Here is a 19,071-nt window from a genome sequence, read left to right as displayed (position 1 = left end):
CATCTGTAAAAAAAAAATTATTTGAAAAATATTCTGAAACACATTTGGGATGAAACATACATTCAAACCTGAGTTTAAGATAAATTAGAGGATTCTCAATTGTTAAGGTTTGAATATCTCTAAGGCAGAATAGGGTTTAGAAGACCCAATTCTTTTCTACTGTAACATTTAGAGCACCTTAATTAAATTGTTAGCTATTGCAGCATGCTTGTTTATTGGGTATGGTGTGATATAGGCCACGACTAACAATCTTGGGGAGGTTTGTGTTCAGTGGATCATGGGTATGAATTTTTATTGTGAACCTATCACGGAGGTTAAGGCAATTTAGGTTTTTATGAAGAATCAAATCATTGTAATACAAACATTCTTTGTAATAAACAATTTGTATTATGTTATTTGGACTAATAATTCAGAGGAATTTGTTTTTCATTTTTGCTATCTAATAATTTGCAACACCAAGAAGGAACCAAATCTTGAATCTATATTCTGCTTACCTAGTATGTGTACTCCTGAAAAGGAATACAGTTGCAGCATTGTGCTCAGAAAAATGTGGGAAAATAGAGCAAAAGCTCAGTTTCATGTTTTTCTGCCTTTCACAACCAGAATTTATTTTTAGTTTGCACTTTTCTAGAGAGATGAACATCTCTCTTATCTTCAGTGTGCTTGTGATTTGCTAAACAGTTTTTGTTGTGTTTTAAAGCTTTTTTTTTTGTATCCTATTCCATTTTTGAGAAACAAACTAAGGGACTTAAGCAGCAAAGGTATTGGAACAGTAGGCAATCATTCCTATATACAGACATTAACTCTGTGTAGAATGCTTGTCGTCTTCATTAGGTCATAAGTTCCATGAAAACAGGGAACTGTGACCACACCAAGCCCTGCTGCTCCCCCAGCATATTGCACATGGTAGAAGTCAAACATCTGTTCAATAATTAAAGAACTCTTTCACATCATGAGGAAGCCATCTGCTGCCCTAAAATAACTGATAAACTTTGCTAAATTATCTCAGATGTAATTAACTTTCAAGGAAACTAGAGCATGATATGGTTGACATATAATGAACTAGAATTTATGTTGGCTGTTGTCGTGGTTCATTAGTAAACAGCATGACAATAAGAAGTCACCTGAGCTCTCTGGAGCTCAGTGAATGCATTTACTAAATTAAGGAATTTGACTAGATAAAACCAGCTAGAAAATTCTAAGTAATTTAAGTTTTAAATTGCTCCTTGATGCCGAAATCATTTAGTGAGATAGGTCAAAGACCATAAAACTTTCAGTTCACAAGCAACAGACAGTGAATATTAGAAAATTTAAAATTTTTAATAAATGTGCTTTGTTCACAAAATGTGAAAAAATACAACAAACACAAACATACATTTTCAGGTAAGCCACCTCCCACCACATGACAACTATGATATAAACCACTTGATCGAGTCATAATCCTGAAGAATCCAAGCAAATGATTATTTGTTTCTGAAACATCAAATTATTCTGGAGAATACTATTGGTAAATGTGACAGGAGGCCCCTTAACTTCTTTATATCCAAATAAATCATTCTCAAGAGTACCCATACAGTATTAGAAGACTCTATTAACTTCTCTTGTCATTACATATATAATCTGGCACCAAGCCACATGACTGCTTATATTTTAATATTTATATGTTGAATTGGCTTTGGTGGAATACATAGTAGTTGAAATCCTGTGCCAACTTAATTTGAGTAAGATGAATTTACAGTAACAAATGAGATTTATAAATCCAAACAAATTTACACTAAGTGGGAGTATAGGTTTTATAAAGAGATTTTTTTCTTTAAAGTACTATTTAAAATACATCATGCACACTTTGGAGCATAAGCAGAATCAACATCTGTAAACAATCAGAAGAATTTATAGCACCAACATTTTTAGCTGTAACACAAAGGCTAACTCTAAGGTCATATACTTACACCAGCCTCTCAAAAGCACTGTTTTCATTTACTTTCAAAGCACTTTTATTTGTTACATTGTTTTCTTTGCCCTTAGGATAGCATTTAGCCAAATCACAGAAAATGGACAGTATGGTAAAAGGAGGTACACTACCAAAACATATTTCTGTGTCACCCTGAACACAAGGTTTTTTTCCTTCTTCTTTTGGGGGAATCTACAAGACGACCTGTAGTGCTTAATTGGAAAGAAAGTCCTAATTATTCTTATTAAGGAATCTTATGCTGTTGAAAGTAAATGAAGAACTTCAAGTTATTTCTGGCATATCTGAGCAACCAATATTTATTGCATTTACTTAACTGACTTTTTAGGTTAATTACAATCTTGTTACTTTCATTAATTCAGAATATGAAATTTAACTTGAAATATCGGGTAACACACACTGAACCATTTATATCTTAAAGGGTAAATTTTGTATTTCTAAATAAAGTTTGACATTCAAAGTTAACTACAGCAATTCACAATAAGCACAAAAACATCAGTTTTACCAGAGTAAAGAAGTGCAGTTTATGAATTTAGGATCAACTATTGAAAATGCAAGTTTCCTTTAAAAACACACACACATACAACATTAACCATGAAATCTGAAACTGTGATATTTCAGTGCAAAAACCTCAGTATGAGGTAATTTTAATGTAATAACCACTTGAAAAAAAATCCACACAGTGGCACTCTTAAAAATGATAGTTTACATGACAACTGCTGGCTGACAAGACAATGTGGACTAAATGTTCTTAGCTATTTAAACTAATCTTGTCTTGTTGGACATATTTCTCCTTAATCATTTGCTTCTGATTCAGAAACACAGAAAGGCATTTATCAATGTGGAAAGGGAAAATTCCCACAGCCAACTGATGGTTTATATATTCAAAGAAAATTTTCTGCCAGGATTTAGATAGAAGTTAAAATACCGAAAGATCAAAACCACTTTGAGATTAACAGCACAGGGTTAATTTAAAATTTTTCTATATAATTCCAGGCTTGTAGTGCAGCACCTCCTTAATGGAAAGGTGAGGACCCTATTAAGGTTGGTCTAGGTAGAACAAAAGCTTTCTTACAAGTGCAAACCCTTTTACAAAGGTGTTTCAGGTCAGTATCGAGTACTATATTGTTCCTTGCTTAAACAGAAAATTTTGTAAATGAAACCTAAATTTAAAAAAGTAAAAGTGAAATCTCACAGTTAAATATACTTAACACCAAGGCCCAAATCAACAACAACAAAAATACGAAAATTCTGTTTTGGCAATGGTGTTTACTGTACTGTGCTAATAAAATTAGAATACATATTTTGGGGGAAATAGCTCCCCAATGTCTGATGCTGCCAACTGAGCAAGAAAGAAAGAACGAGAATTATGATCAGTTCCAAAAAGTTTGGGGAATGTTGGATGTCAGACAAAACTGGGCCAAAATGGCTTTCTGTAACAGCTAACGATTTAGTTAGAAAGAGAATAAGATAAGTGCATCATAAAACTACTAAACCAATCTATCTCTGTGTCACATTTAACTTGTGAATCATCAAAGTGCAATCTACAGCTTTCTACATATCTTAGTTTCTCATTGCAATGGTTTAAAGTCAACATTGAAAAGATGAAAATAAGAAAAATACATAGCAAATTATGCTTCCTTTTTCACAATAGCACTAAAGAGAAAAAGGTACCTTTCTATGATATCTTAGTGCTAAATGCTAAAGTAACAGTGGTTTCTGCTATGACAGGAGTCACTCTGCATGAAACTTTATTTAAGCTTTCTATATAAGAATAAATTTTAAAATCCAGAAGTAGAAAAAAATAGCAAACTCTGTAAACCTTTGCATTTCTTCTATGCAAACCAGGTTTTAAGTACTGAGTTCATGTTAGTATTTCTGATTAGTGTAAGCAATTAAGTTTAGGAGTCTGGACTGAAAGGGCCTTTTGCTTTTATATTAACTTAAAAGTAATATGGGATCTTCTAGCTCATAGAAAGGAATAGAGCTGGCTTGACTTTCTCCAGAATCTGAGTCGTATGGAGCATCAGGGAGCTCTGTGAAACCATACGCTAGTTGTTCATCTTCTATATCTGATCGAACGTAGCAGGAAGGGTTAGAATATTCCTCATCTTCTATACTGTTGAAATCTTGAGGAATATATAACATCCCTGGGTAGTTCCTACTAACCAAGTCACTGGTGGTTTTTAGGGAGATTTTTCTAAATGCCATCAGATGCATATGTGAAAATTTTGAATACTTGAAACGTTTAAAGCCCAGGGACTCTATAGCAATCTTCCAGCTTTTCATCATCATAGCATGACGGTTCTGATGGGAGGAATCAGGTGTGATGATAAGCAACAGACCATTTAATACTAACAGTTCATGGGCTTTCTTGCAGCAAATCCATCGCTGGTAAGGTGATGGAAAATAAGAAAGAAGGAGAGAGAAAACAACCACATGGAAAAGTTCTCCAGGAAGAGAATCAATAGGGTTTTTCAGCTGCTTCAAAAAGGCATCTATAGCATCCTGTGCAAGCTGGAGTGGCTGCTGAAGCTGCAAGTTCAGGAAGTCACATTTATATACACTCTGCAGAAAGGCAAAAATAAGGCATATTAAGAATTTTAAGATTACCTCCATCTCACTACATAGATTTTGCACCAAACTATTTCACAGCATTTCTGTATAATTCATACTTTAATTATGTACCTTTCCCTTCTAACTTGCACGCTTATATTCGACCAAAACTTCTACTCACAGAAATCCAAACAGTTATTTCTAGTCATTATTTAAAAATATATATTTGCATAACAATTAAAAATTAGAAATTTTAAGCACATATTTAAAAAATAATAGTTTATTTGAAATTTAACTTGAGTAAGAGCTTAGAGTGATGATCTATTTCTAAACTTAGTCATATTTACATTCACTTAAACATTTACAGGTAAAAAAAACAGGCTAATACAAAAATAATTAAACAAAAAATACTGTGAAATAAGGATGAATCAAAGTCAAAGAGGATAATGGAAGAGAATTATAAATTTAAAAGTGAAATGCCAAAACTTTTTAAAGTCATGAAAAACATCTTTTTAACCATTAACTTTAATAACCATATCAAAGGTAATTTTAATAATACATTTATTCTATTAAAAAGTTAATTCCTGGCTTGAAACAAACTACATATTAAATGTAATTAACTTAGTCAAATGACCATGGTATATACTATAAGTAAAGGACTAAATAGCATTGTATAATTTGCTGACTATTAAAACTCTACAGAAATAATCCAGAATAAGAAAGCAGTTTTAAAATTAGATAAAAATTAGTTACCCTTATCATATAACAATAATTAATTACCAAGGATATTAGCTAATACCTTAGTCCCTCATTCTTGTTAGTGTATTGATAAAGCTGGTCATATAAGCATCTGGACTACCTATTAGGAAAAGTGATACATAAAGTTCTATTACATGGAAAACCTTTGTTTTTCTTCTTCCTTTTGCTCCTTTTGGAGGGGAGGGCAGGGAATAGCTTTATTGAAGTAGAACTGACACACAAGCATATTGAAACTCCTGATAAGTTTTAACATTTATACACTCATAAAACCACTACAGTCAAATTAAGGAACGGATCCACCACTACCCCAAAAGTTTTCTTGTGTCCCTTATATAATCCCTTCCTTGTACCCTCCCTGGTCTCCCCAGCCACTAGGCAATCATTGATGTGATTTCAGTCACTACAGATCAGTATGATCAGTATGTATTTTCTAGAATTTTGCATAAATGGAATAATACAGAACAACATATTCTTATTTTGCCTGACTTCTTTCAAACAGTACAATTATTTTGAGATTCATCCATTTTTGGGGGGGCATTTTGTTAATTGCTGAGATATCCTACTATATCAAGGATATACCACAGTTTGTTTATTCATATACCTGTTCATAGATATTGGTTGTTTCTAGTTTTTGGCTATTAGAACCAAAGCTGCCATGAGCATTCCTGTTTATCTTTGAATGCACATGCTTTCATTTGTTTTGGATAAATAAGCAAGGAAAGGGGTGGCTGGATCATATAGTATGTACATGTTCAACTTTTTAAAATTGAGGTATAGTTGGTTTGAAATGTGTCCATTTCTGGTGTACAGCGTAATGTTTCAGACATACATATACATACATATATTCCTTTTCATATTCTTTACTGTAGGTTACTACAAGATACTGAATATGCTCCCTGTGCTATACAGTAGAAATCTGTTGTTTATCTATTTTACATATAGTAGTAACTTTTAAAGAAACCACAAAACTATTTTCAAAAGCAGTTACATAGTTTTACATCCCCATCAGGAGTTTATGGGAGTTCCAGTTCCTCCAAATCTTCATCAGCACTTGGAATGGCCAGCCTTTTACATTTTAATCATGGTCATAGGTGTGTAGTAGTATACTGAGGTTTTAATTTGGATTTTCCTAATGAGTAGTGATGTTTACCTTCTTTACATGTACTTATTTCCCATCTGGGTATCTTCTTTGGTGAAGTATCTGTTCATATCTTTTGCCTATTTAAAAATAATTGGGTTGCTATAAATTTTAAAACTCTTATTTTCTCGTTGAGTTTTGAGAGTTCTTTATACTGGATACAAGTCCTTAATCAGATATATGACTTTAAAAAATATTTCTCTCAGTTTATGGCTTGCCTTTTCATTCTTGTAACAATGTCTTTTTCTTTTTTATTGAAGCTATAGTTAACTTACAATATTACATTAGTTTTGGGTGTACAGCATAGTGATTCAGTGTTTTTATAGATTATACTCCATTAAAAGTTATTAGAAAATAATGGCTATATTTTCCAGTGCTGTACAGTATATCTTTGGGTTTATCAATCTTACATATCATAGTTTGTATCTCTTAATCCCATACTCCTATCTTGCCCTTCCTTGCTCCCCTCTCCCCACAGGTAACCGCTAGTGTGTTTTCTGTATCTGAATCTCTTTCTGTTTTGCTATATACATTCATTTGTTTTATCTTTTAGATTTCACATGTGATATCACAGTGTTTGTCTTTGTCTGACTTAACTTCACTAAACATAATATTCTCTAGTTCCAACCACAGTGCTATAAATGGCAGAAATTTCAGTCTTTTTTATGGCAGAGTAATAGTCCATTGTGTGAGTGTGCATACATGCTCATGCACACACACACCTTCTTTGTCCGTTTATCTACTGATGGAAACTTCAGTTATTTCCATATCTTGGCAACTGTAGATAATGCTGCTATGAACATTGGGGTGCATGTATTTTTTCAAATTAGACTTTTCATTTTGTTTGGATATATACCCAGGAGTGGAACTGCAGTATCATATGGCAATTCTATTTTTAGTTTTTTGAGAAACCTCCACCATGTTTTCTACAGTGGCTGTACCAATTTACATTCTTACCAACAGTGTAAGAGGGAGCCCTTTTCTCCACATCTTCTCTAACATTTGTTATTTGTAGACTGTTTGATGATAGTCATTCTGACAGGTATAGAGTGATACCTCACTGTTTTGATTTGCATTTCTCTAATAATTAGTGATGTGATGATGAGCATATTTTCATGTGTCTGTTAGCCATCTGTATGTCTTCTTTGGAGAAATGTCTTTTTAGGTCTTCAGCCAACTTTTTGACTGGATTTTTTTTATGTTGAGTTGTATGAATTATTTACATATATTCGATATTAACCCTTTGTCATTCCTATTATTAGCAAATATTTTCTCCTGTTCTGTACTTTGTAAAGCTTTCTGTATTGTTAATGATTTCCTTTGCTGAACAGAAGTTTGATTTATAGTTTGATTAGGTCCCATTTGTTTATTACTGCTTTTATTTCTTTTGCCTTAGGAGACAGATCTGAAAAAAAATATTGCTACAATTTATGTCACAGAGTGTTCTGCATGTTTTCTTCCAGTTTCATGGTTTCAGTTTTTACATTTAGGTCTTTAATCCATTTTGAGCCTATTTTTGTATATGGTGTGAGGAAATACTCTAATCTCATTGTTTTACATGTAGCTGTTCAGTTTTCCCAGCACAACTTACTGAACAGACTGTCTTTTTTCCAATGTATATTCTTGTCTCCACTGTCACAGATTAATTGACCATAGGTGTATGGGTTTATTTCTAGGCTCTGTGTTCTGCTCCATTGATCTATAGGTCTGTTTTTGTGCCAGAACCATGCTTTATTGAATACAGTACCTTTATAGTGTAGTTTGAAGTTAGGAAGGGTGATATCTCCAGCTCTGTTATTTTTTTCTCAAGAATGCTTTGGCAATTTGGGGCAATTCTTTTAATCCAAGAGCACAGGATATATTTCCAAGTCTCTGCATCATCTTCAATTTCCTTCATCAATGTTCTATAATTTTCAGAATATAGGTCTTTCATCTCCTTAGATAAGTATATTCCAAAGTATTTTATTCTTTTTGACATGGTGTTAAGTAAGATTGTCCTTTTACTTGCTCTTTCTGATAATTCATTATTAATGTACAGAAAAGCAACATATTTCTGTATGTTAATCTTGTATCCTGCAACATTATTAAATTTATTTATTAGTCCTAGTAGGTTTTTGGTGGAGACTTCAGTTTCCTATATAAAGTATCATGTCATCTGCAAGTAGTAAGTTTTACTTCTTCTCTTCCAGCTTGAATGCACTGCCTTTCTTTCTCTCGTCTGACTGCTGTGGCTAGGATTTATAATACTGTGATTAATAGAAGTGGTGACAGTGGCAATCTTGTTACAGAATTTAGGGGAAAGGCTTTTAACTTTTCACTGTTGAATATGATGCTAGCTGTGGGTTTGTCACAAATGGCCTTTATTATGTTGAAATATGTTCCTGCTATACCAACTTTTGAGAGTTTTTATCAAATGGGTGTTGAATTTTGTCAGATGCTTTTTCTCTGTCTATTGAGATGATCATGTGATTTTTATCCTTTTGTTAATGTAGTGTAACATGATGATTTGGGAATACTGACCCATCCTTGCAGCTCTGGAATAAATCCCACTTAATCACGGAGTATGACTTTTTTTTACATATTATTGAATTTGGTTAGCTAATATTTTTTGAGGATTTTTGCATCTATAGTCATCAAAGATATTGGCCAATAATTTTCTTTCTAGTAGTGTCTTTATCTAGTTTTGGTATCAGTGTAATGGTGGCCTGTAGAATGAATTTGGGAGTGTTCCATCCTTTTCAATATATTGGACTGGTTATAGAAGGAAAAGTATTAACTCTTCTTTGTATGTTTTGAATGACCCACAGCTTCCCCTGTGAAGCTGTGGGTCCTGAACTTTTATTTGATGGGAGTTTTTTTAAAATGACAAATTCAATTTACTACGTGATTGGTAGTTCAAATTGTGTTTCTTCTTGGTTCAGTAATGGCAGGTTGCATGTTTCTAGAAATTTGTCTATTTCTTCTAGATTATCCAATTTGTTGGCATTTAACTGTTCATAGTAGTCTCATGATTTCTTTGGTATCCCTGTGGTATCAGTTGTTATTTCTCCTCTCATTTCTTATTTTGTTAATTTGGGTTCTTTCTCTTTTTCCCTTGGTGAGCCTGGCTAAAGGTTTATCAATTTTGTCTGTCTTTTCAAAAAAAAAAAAAACACAACAACAACAAACAACCCAGCTCTTCATTTCATCTTTTCTAATCTTCTTTTGGCCGGGGGAGGGGATCTCTATTTATTTCCTCCCTGATCTTTATTTTTTTCCTTCCTTCTGCTGACTTTGGGCTTTGCTCTTTCTTCCCTGATTCCTTTGGAGTGGTGGATTAGGTTGTTTGAGACTTTTCTTGTTTCCTGAGGAAGGCCTGCATTGCTATAAACCTTCCTCTTAGCTTTTGTTGCAGCCCATAGATTTTTGGAAAGTTGTGGTTACATTTACATTTGTCTTGAGGTATTTAATTTCCTCTTTAACTTCTTCATTGACCCAGTGGTTTTTAGTAGCGTGTTTAGTCTCCACATGTTTGTTCTTTTCTCATTTTTTCTTTCTGTAGTTAACTTCTAGTTTCACACCACTGTGATTGGAAAAGATGCTCGATAGCATTTATATCCTGTTAGATTTGCTGAGACTTGTTTTGTGGCCTAGCATGTAATATCCTGGAGAACTTTCCACATGTACTTGAAAAGAATGTGTATTGTGCTGTTTTGGGATGGAATGTCCTATAGAAAGCTATTAAGTCCAACTGGTCCATTCTGTCATTTAAGACCACTGTTGCCTTACTGATTTTCTATCTGGATGATCTAATCATTGATGTCAATGGGGTGTTAAAGTCCCCTATTATTATTACATTCTTGTCAACTTCCCCCTGTGTGTCTGTTAGTAGTTGCCTTATATACTTAAATATAGTAGTTGCTTTATATACTTAAATGCTCTTGTAATAAGAGTATATATGCTAGCAAGTGCAAATCCTCTTCTTATACTGATCCCTTTATCATTATATAGTGCCCTTTGTTTTTTGTTACAGACTTTGTTAAAATCTATTTTTTTTGGTATGAGTATTGCTATCCCAGCTTTCTTGTTATTTGCATGAAATACCTTTTTCCATCTCCTCACTTTCATTCTGTGTGTGTCTTTAGCTCTGAAATGAGTCTTTTCTTTATCCAGTCATCCTGTGTCTGTCTGTGTCTTTTGATTGGAGCATTTAAAGTGATTATTGGTAAGTATGTACTTACTGCCATTTTATTACTTATTTTCTAGTTCTTTTTATAGTTCTGTTCTTTTCTTCTTTTGGTTTCTTCCCTTATGGTTTGATAAACTTTCTCTAGTAGTATGCTCGTGTTCCTTTTTTGTGTATTTATTGTAAGTTTATTTGTGATTAACATGAGGTTCATATGTGTTGATCTATAACTATATCTGTTCGTTTTAAACTGGTAGTTATTTAATTTCAAACACATTCTAAAAGGTCTACCTTTTTTATACTCCCCTCCCATGCATTTTGCGTTTTTGATGTCATATTTTTTACATTGTCATGTTTCTCCCTTAACTGTTTATGGTAGTTATAGTTGCTTTCACAATTTTGTCTTTTAATCTTTGTGCTGGCTTATTTAAGTGGTTGATTCTCTGTCCTTACTATATATTTGCCTTTCCTAGTGGAATTTTCCCTTTCCTGTAGAGTCCTACTTTTTTCCCCACTCAGAGAAGACCACTTAACATTTCTTTTAGGATAGACTTAGTATTGATGAACTCTTTATATTTTGCTTGTCTGGGAAGTTGTTAATCTCTCCTCCTATTCTAAGTGATAGTCTTGCTGGGTATCCTAGCTTGCAGGTTTTTTTCAATTATGATTGGGTCTCTCTTATATTTTCTAGTTCCTTGTTAAACCTGTCACTGTGTTAATCTATTGTTTTCCCTAATTCAGCTAACATTTTTATTGACAATGCTTTGAATTTTTCCTCTGTTAAGTTGTTTCATTTTTTCCAGGAGTTTTCTCTTGCTCTTTCAACTGAGAGCACTTCTTCTGCCTTTCTATTTTGCATGAATTTCTCTGCCTCTATGAATTTAGGTGAAACAGTTACCTATTGTGGTCTTGAAATGCTGTTCTTATGTGGGAGTATCCCTACACAGACCACGTGTGCCCCATGCCTTTGGTCAGAAAGCTGATTTGACATGGATGGAAGTCATGTCTTTCCTCTGGGTGTGAGGGCAGCTATCACTTTGGCAGGGATTGGGGCTGGAGATGGAAGGGCTAAAGCTGAAGTTGGGTGTGATGTGAGACTTCCCCTCTGCTCAGTAGTCATCACTACCCTATTAGGGGTAGAATCTGATCCCAAGTTGCTGAAGCAGAAGCCCAAAGAATAGGCCTGTGCTGGTCTGTTCCTATTAAGTGTGTGCTTTCCCCTCTCCCAGCTCTGGAACCTTCGCTTCAGAGTAGGGGATTGCTGAAGCAAGGGGGTATGCTCTGTTGGCTCCACACTGAGGTTCAAACTGTCTCTAATGTGCGGCCTGTGCAGGTACCCACAATAGTTTTCCTTACTCTGTTCAGATGCAGCCTTGGACGCACGTCTCTTTTGTCCCTTACAGCTGATTACTGCTCCTATCCTCTACCACCCCTGCCCTGTTGTGGGGCTGCATTGCAGGGCAAGTAGGGCCTGCATGGACTCCAGGTGATTATCAGAGCATGAGCTGTGGTAGAGTGGTTGCTAGAGTTCTGGGCTGCTACTGAGGTGCTGCTTGAGTAAGTGTGAACAATAGCTGCTGCCACCCCATCAAAGCTCTGCCCTTGGACCAGGTCACCACTGTGTCCCATGGTTGAGTTTTCTCCCTGGTCATGGCAGCCCCAGATTCTATGCCATGATACGACACTGAGTATGAGAGGCTAAAGAATTTTCTCAGCTTGGGCTGGGGCATGCACCGAGGCAGTAACACGAAACCTGGCAGCCACTCAAGCAGTCTTGTAACTGCCCACTCTGTCTTGCCTTGAGGACAAGCCAGTGCATTGTGTGCCTTGGAAGTGGAGTCCAGGATTCCCATAGCCATCCTGTTAGCCCAAGCAGTCCTCCACCCAGCCAAGGGGACTCATCTTCCCTGTGTAGGAACCCAGGACTAGGACACTCAATCTGTGGTTCTTGCTGTGCACTCCCCTGGGCAGGTCTGCACCCATGTAGTCTCCCTTTTCCTCTGAATCCCCTCCCAGGGGCACAGGTCCTGATCTGATCACTCTTCTTCCCTTCTTACCTAATTACTTGTGGATCTTTCATACAGCTTTGGTTGTACAAGAGTCTGTTAGTTTCCAGTTAGTTTTCAGTGAGAATTGTTACACATATAGATGTGTTTTTGATGTCTCTGGCGGAGAAATTAGTTCCATGTCCTCCTACTCAGCCATCATCATTGACAGCCCCCCACCCCCAGTGTCTTTGAACAGTGTAAAGTTTAAATTTTGATAAAAGCCAATTTACTAACTTGTTCTTTCATGGACTGATTTTAGTCATGGACTGTGTATCTAAGAAATCTCCAAATCCAACATCACAAAAATTTTCTTTGCTGTTTTCTTCTAGAATTTTTAGTTTTAGGTTTTTCACTTAGGTCTACCTATGACCAATTTTGAGTTTATTTTTTGTATATGGTGTGCAGTATGGACTGAAGTATTCCCTTCTCCATATGGAATTCCAGTTGCTTCAATCACCATTTGTTGAAAAGACTACCCTTTCTATCTTGCTTGAAAATTGGTAGTCCATAAGTTTAGCCCATTTGTGGACCCTGTTACATTTCATTGATAATCTTGAGACTAATACCACACTGTTGTGATTACTGTAACTTTAAAATGAAATTTGAAATTAAGTAGTTACTATCCAACAATGTCCTTTTAAAAAGCTGCTTTAGTTATTCTAGGTCCTTTAGATTTCCACACAAATTCCTAAAATATGTTCTTCAATTTTTACAAAAAACCTGCTAGAATTTTTATCAAAATTGCATTAAATCTATATAGATCAATTTTGGGAAAATGGGCATGTTAAAGATAGTTTTTCCACCAACAAACATGGCATAGGTCTACTTATTTAGGTCTTCTTTATTTTCTCTTAATAATTTATAGTTTTCAATATACAGGTTTGCCATATCTTTCATTGGCTTATGTCCATATATTACATATTTCATATTTCTGATGCTAAATAAAATGGTACTATTTTAAATTTCTAACTGATTGTGACTAATATATGTAAATTTATTTTTGTGTATTAATCTTATCTTGCAATATTGTTAAACTCACTTATTAGTTCTAGTAGCTTCTCTGTAGACTCCATAGAATAATCTAACAGATGATCAATGTCATCTGTGAACAAAGACAGTTTTACATCTTTATTTCCAATCTGAATGCCTGTTATTGCTTTTTCTTGCTTTAGTGCACTGGCTAAAACTTCTAGAGAATGCTGAATAGAGATGATGAGAGAAAACACCCTTATCTTGTTCTCTAAGTTTTTACCAGGAATCCATTTTCTTTTACCATTAAGTATGATATTATTTGTAGATGTCTTTTTTAGTGTATTACTAGGTGAAAAGATGGAGTGTTTTTAAACATTAAACCAATCTTGCATTTCTGGAATAAACCAAACTTATCATGATGCATTATCCTTTTTGAAATATTGTTGGATTCAAAACACTAAAATTTTGTATAGAATATTTGTGTCTATGTTCATGATGGATACAGTCTATATGGGGTTTTTTTGTTGTTGTTCTATAATTCTCTGTCTGGTTTTGGTATTAGGGTAATGGCCTTGTAGAATGATTTGGGGAGTGAAGGTATCTGAGTCTGGAATTTTTTTTGTCAGAAAGTTTTTAACTTCTCAGTTCAAATTTCCTTAATACATTTGAGGCTATTCAGGTTATCTATTTCTTCATGAGTGACCTTTGGTAGTATGTGTCTTCCAAGGAATCTGTCCATTTCATTTAAGTTGTGGAATTCACTGTGTAAATTTTCACAGTACAGATTATCCTTTTAATATTGGTAAAATATGTATGATGTCACTTCTTTCTCTTTATTTCCAAATCGGCATGGCTAGTGATTTATCAATTTTATTGAACTTCTGAAAGAAGTAGCTTTTGCTTTCACTAGCCTTCCCTACTGTTTTTCTGAACATTTTCCACTTCACTGATTTCTACTGTAATCTTTGTTATTTCCTTTTCTGTACTCTGGATTTAGTGTGCTTTTCTCCCATTATTTGCTTTTGAGACCTTTGTTATTTTCTAATAAAGGTGCTTAGTATTATATTTCCCCTAAGTATTACTTTACTCACTTTAGTGGCATCCTATGCATATCTTATGTTTTTGATTTTTTTTAAAGTATAGTTGATTGACAATGTTGTGCTAGTTTCTGGTGTATAGCATAGTGATCCAGTTTTATGTACATATATATATTCTTTTTCATTATGTTATTATAAGCTATTGAATATAGTTCCTGTGTGTTTTTGATATATTTTTATTTATCTTCATTCCAAAATATGGTTTAATTTTCCTGGTGAGTTCTTTGATGTTCTAATTACTTCATCAATTATTGAGAGTTGGGTAATGAAATCTTCAACTACAATTTTATAAATGTCTCTTTGTCTCTTGCTATTTTATCAGTTTTTGGTTAATGTATTTTGAAGCTCTATTAAAATCAGGTACATAATGTTTAGAACTGTTTTGTACTCTTGATGAATTGACTTTTTATCATTTTGAAATGACCATCTTTACTGGTGGTAGTAATTTTCCCTCTGACATCTAGTTTGTCTGTAATGTAACTATCACATATAACCTTAACTTCCTATTTGTGTTTATAATTGAAATGCATTTCTTATAGGCAACATATATTTGAGTCTTGCTTTTTTAAATCTAATCTGATAATCTTTGCCTTTTAATTAGGGTATTTAGGCCCTATCTACTTAATGTGATTGTTGGTAAACTTAGGTTTAAATCTATAATCTTGTTATTTATTTTTTATTTGTCCCATCTGTTCACTGTTTCCTTTCTTTCTTTTCTGCCATCTTTTGGATTAAAGGAATTTCTTCATGATTCTAATTCATCTTTTTTGTTGGCTTACTAACTATATTTTACTGGCTGCTTTATAATTTGTAGTCTGCATCTTTAACCTATCACAGTCAACTTTCAAATAATATTTTACAACTTCATATGTAGTATAAAGCCTAATGCTAGTCCTTTTCTTCCCTCTTATCCTTTGTGCTATTGTCATACATTTTATTATTTTACAGATTAGAAACCCCATTCTGTATTTGGTCCCTGAAAAACACAGGTTTGAACTGCACAAGTCCAATTATACCTGGATTTTTTCCAACAAATATATAGTCAGCCCTCCGTATTTGTGGACAAAGAATCTAGGGATATGAAGAGCCAACTGTAAGGATCTGAGCATCTGCAGATTTTGATATCTGGGCTGTGGGTAGTATCCTGGAACCATTCCCCTGGGATGCTAAGGGACAGCTGTACTACTAGTTAGCTTTTACCAAATTTGGAAAAATTTTGGCCATTATTTATTTGATTTTCTTCTCCCCCCTCTTGGGGGGACTCCAATTATGCTTATATTTGGCCACTTGAAATTGTCTTCACTGCTCACTGATGATCTTCTATTAAAAAAATCTGTTTAATTTTAGGTAGCTTCTATTGCCATGTCCTCAGTTTAACTTTTTGTCTGCAGTATCTAATGTACTGTTAATACCATCTAGTGTGTTTCTTATCATACATCATAGTATCTACCTTGAGAAGTTAGATACGGATATTTTTAAGTATCTTCCATGTCTCTACTTCACTTTTTGTACGTATGGAATACAGTCATAGTGTCCCTATCTTAATGTCCTTGTTTCCTAATTTTAGCATCTTTGTCAGTTCAGGGTTGGGCTCTGTTGGTTGATTTATCTCCTCAGTGTTGGTCCTATTTTCTTGCTTCTTCACTCAGCTGATTACTTCTTCATTGGATGCCAGACACGGTGAATTCTACTTTGCTGGGTTCTGGATGGCTTTGTGTTGCTATAAATATTCTTGAGCTTTGTTTTGGGATCTGTAGTTAAGTTATCTGGAGACAGTTTTATCTTTTTGTTCTTGCTATCAAGATTTTATTAGGTGGGCCTAGTGCAATGTACAGTCCAAGGCTTATTACTCTCCACTACTGACAGAAAGCTCTTCTGTGTACTTTACCCAATGCATTGTGATTCTTGAGGTTTCCAGTGTGGCTGGTGGGAACAGGTACCACTTCCAGCCAGTGTGAGTGCTGGGCATTATAACCCCTAGTCTTTTCAGCTAGTACTTCCTCAAGTCTCATGTAGTTTTCTCACACACATGTACTGATCAAGTAGTCTGCTGAGTACTCAAGGACAACTCTTTGGAGACCACTGGAGTTTTCTCTCTGCAGCACTCAAATCTTTGGTATTTCAACCTGTCTTGGTCTTCCAGGACTCTCAGCTCTGTCTCCACAACTTGGTATCAGCTGGATTTTGCTTGGGATCCCCAATTTGCGCCGTATCTTGGAAACTCTGTGAAGGCTATATGCTAGTGCAACTGTATGGCTCATCTCATTTTTTTTTTTCTATCTCTTGGGAATCACTGTATCATGACCTAATGTCTAGTGTCTTACATATTAATTTGAATATTTTGTCTACTTTTCGGTTCCTGCAGGCAAGTGGAAAAAGGATCCATATGGTCGCTGTTACTCCATCTTGGCTGCAAGTGTTAGTTTCTTCCTCTTTGTTTTAAAATTAGTTACAGGGTTCTAGAACTGTAAAAGTCTGATTCTACTACTGAACTTACGTATTGTAGTTCTTTTGCCTTCCCTAATGACTTTACAGTTAAAAATTTATAGCTCTATCTATAAACAAACTTAATATTTTAAGGATAATATTTAAGCCTGAGTTTTAGATTAAAGGGTCATCATGTCTTAACAGTCCCTGAGGGACATCTCTAATGTGTGTCTTGAGGAAGGAAGGGGAGAGAATCCATGCACAAAGCCACCTGCACTTTAAAATCACAGCTCCTGATGGCACAAGAATTGTCTGTAGTGGTAAGCTAAGAACAGCTGTTACTATAAAGCAAGTATTTGTCCATCTTTAAGAAGCAGAGATAATAGTAACAGTTTTAGTGTTTTCTGTTCATTACAGTCTTATGTATTCAATGTAGATAATCATGCTCATCAAAATTAAAGAAAAAATTAATATGAAAGTTGAGTTTTCATGCAGGAACTTTTCAATAAGAACAGCAAACATTTCTTTAGCACTCACTATATAACAGGTACTGTGCTAGGTTCCTTAAATACTTTACCTCAAGTAAACATTACAATAATCCTATAAGGTACGGTCCATTACTAATCTCATTACACAGATGAGAAAACTGAGGCTCAGAGAGTCAAATCTAGGTTAAAAGTAAGATTCCATTTTTGTATTCAAGAAGTACTTAATGAGTACTCGTTATGCCAGTGCTAGGTGCTGGGAATACAGCAGTGGGGGGGGGGGGGAAACACCCCTAACTAAAAGTTTACACTCTAACACACATTCTCTTTGTAACAATAAAAACATAATTTATATAAAAAGTGCCTGGTGCTATATCAAAAGTAAAATGGCAGACATTATGAATTTATGTCACTGACGAAAACAAAATCTAATTTTAAAAGCACAGGAAACATTCTATGAAAAGTTACTTAGTTTTACCTACTAAGTACAAAGAGCTGGGATTCTGGCTATCTCCAAAGCCCTTGCTCTTTCCACTATTCCATAATGGCTCTACATCACAGTACATTTCAGAAAGAGATGCATTAAAAAAATATAGCAAGTAAAAAGCCCAAATACTACAGCTATCTGGGAATCTTTACAAACTGCTAAAGTTTCTTGATGGCAATGATAAATGATAAACAGAAAACAAAACAAAAAAAATGAATACAGGGAACAAAACAAATAGATTATTGGTCAAAATAACAGTAGTTAACTAAATGCCCAATTTTCCACAAAATATACATTTAGTTTTGAATAAAAATAATCTATTATCAAGACATTAACTTATCTACAATATAGGAACAGACTCACAGACATAGTAAACAAACTTATGGTTACCGGGGAGAAAGGGGGTGGAAAAGGACAAATTGGAAGTTTGAGTTTTGCGAGTATCAACTAATGTATATAAAATAGATAAAAAGCAGATTTCTTCTGTATAGTACAGGGAACTATATTCAATACCTCATAGTAACTTATAATGAAAAAGAATATGAAAAGAATATGAGACAAGTATGTATTTGTATGACTGAAACATTGTGCTGTACACCAGAACTTGATGCATTGTAACTGACTATACTTCAACTAAAAAAAAAAAAAAAAAAGGGCGAAAGAATCCCTTATCAACTTGTATACAGGAAATATATTTACTTTTTCAGGAACATAAAGACATTGCTTTCCTTTGTAAACATACATGTAAAATATTTAAATCTCAACAAAACAAACAGAACTATGCATACCTCTACAGCAGGTACAATGTCTATGCCAACAGTTAGAAATTCTTCAAACTTCAGAAATGGGTTAAAGCAGCTGCCAACATCAAGTAATCTGATCTTTCCTGAGGTTTGTAGCAACCTAAAAATAGATTATTTTCAGTATGAATTTTTCTTATACTTTATTTCATCTTATAAGAGACAAAC

The 19,071-nt window shown here is 34.4% G+C and overlaps 1 protein-coding gene and 1 long non-coding RNA gene across 2 annotated transcripts in view; one reads left to right on the top strand and one right to left on the bottom strand.

Moving 5' to 3' along the window:
- The window catches only part of LOC140697368 (uncharacterized), a 53,123-nt gene that overhangs the window by 3,294 nt on the left and 30,758 nt on the right, over positions 1-19,071 (top strand). The window lies entirely within an intron of this gene.
- The window catches only part of SAMTOR (S-adenosylmethionine sensor upstream of mTORC1), an 89,162-nt gene continuing 71,390 nt past the window's right edge, over positions 1,300-19,071 (bottom strand). Inside the window, exons 4-5 of the mRNA XM_072964650.1 lie at positions 18,892-19,006; positions 1,300-4,537 (exon numbers count right to left, since the gene is read on the bottom strand). Coding sequence (XP_072820751.1) covers positions 3,908-4,537; positions 18,892-19,006 — 745 coding nt within the window. The 3' untranslated portion in view covers positions 1,300-3,907. The remainder of the gene's footprint in view (positions 4,538-18,891; positions 19,007-19,071) is intronic.

This window comes from Vicugna pacos, chromosome 7, assembly GCF_048564905.1.
Source record: "Vicugna pacos chromosome 7, VicPac4, whole genome shotgun sequence".
In the NCBI taxonomy this organism is placed as follows: domain Eukaryota; kingdom Metazoa; phylum Chordata; class Mammalia; order Artiodactyla; family Camelidae; genus Vicugna; species Vicugna pacos.
Note: the sequence above shows the minus strand (reverse complement) of the source record. Positions and strands in the feature narration are given on the sequence as shown.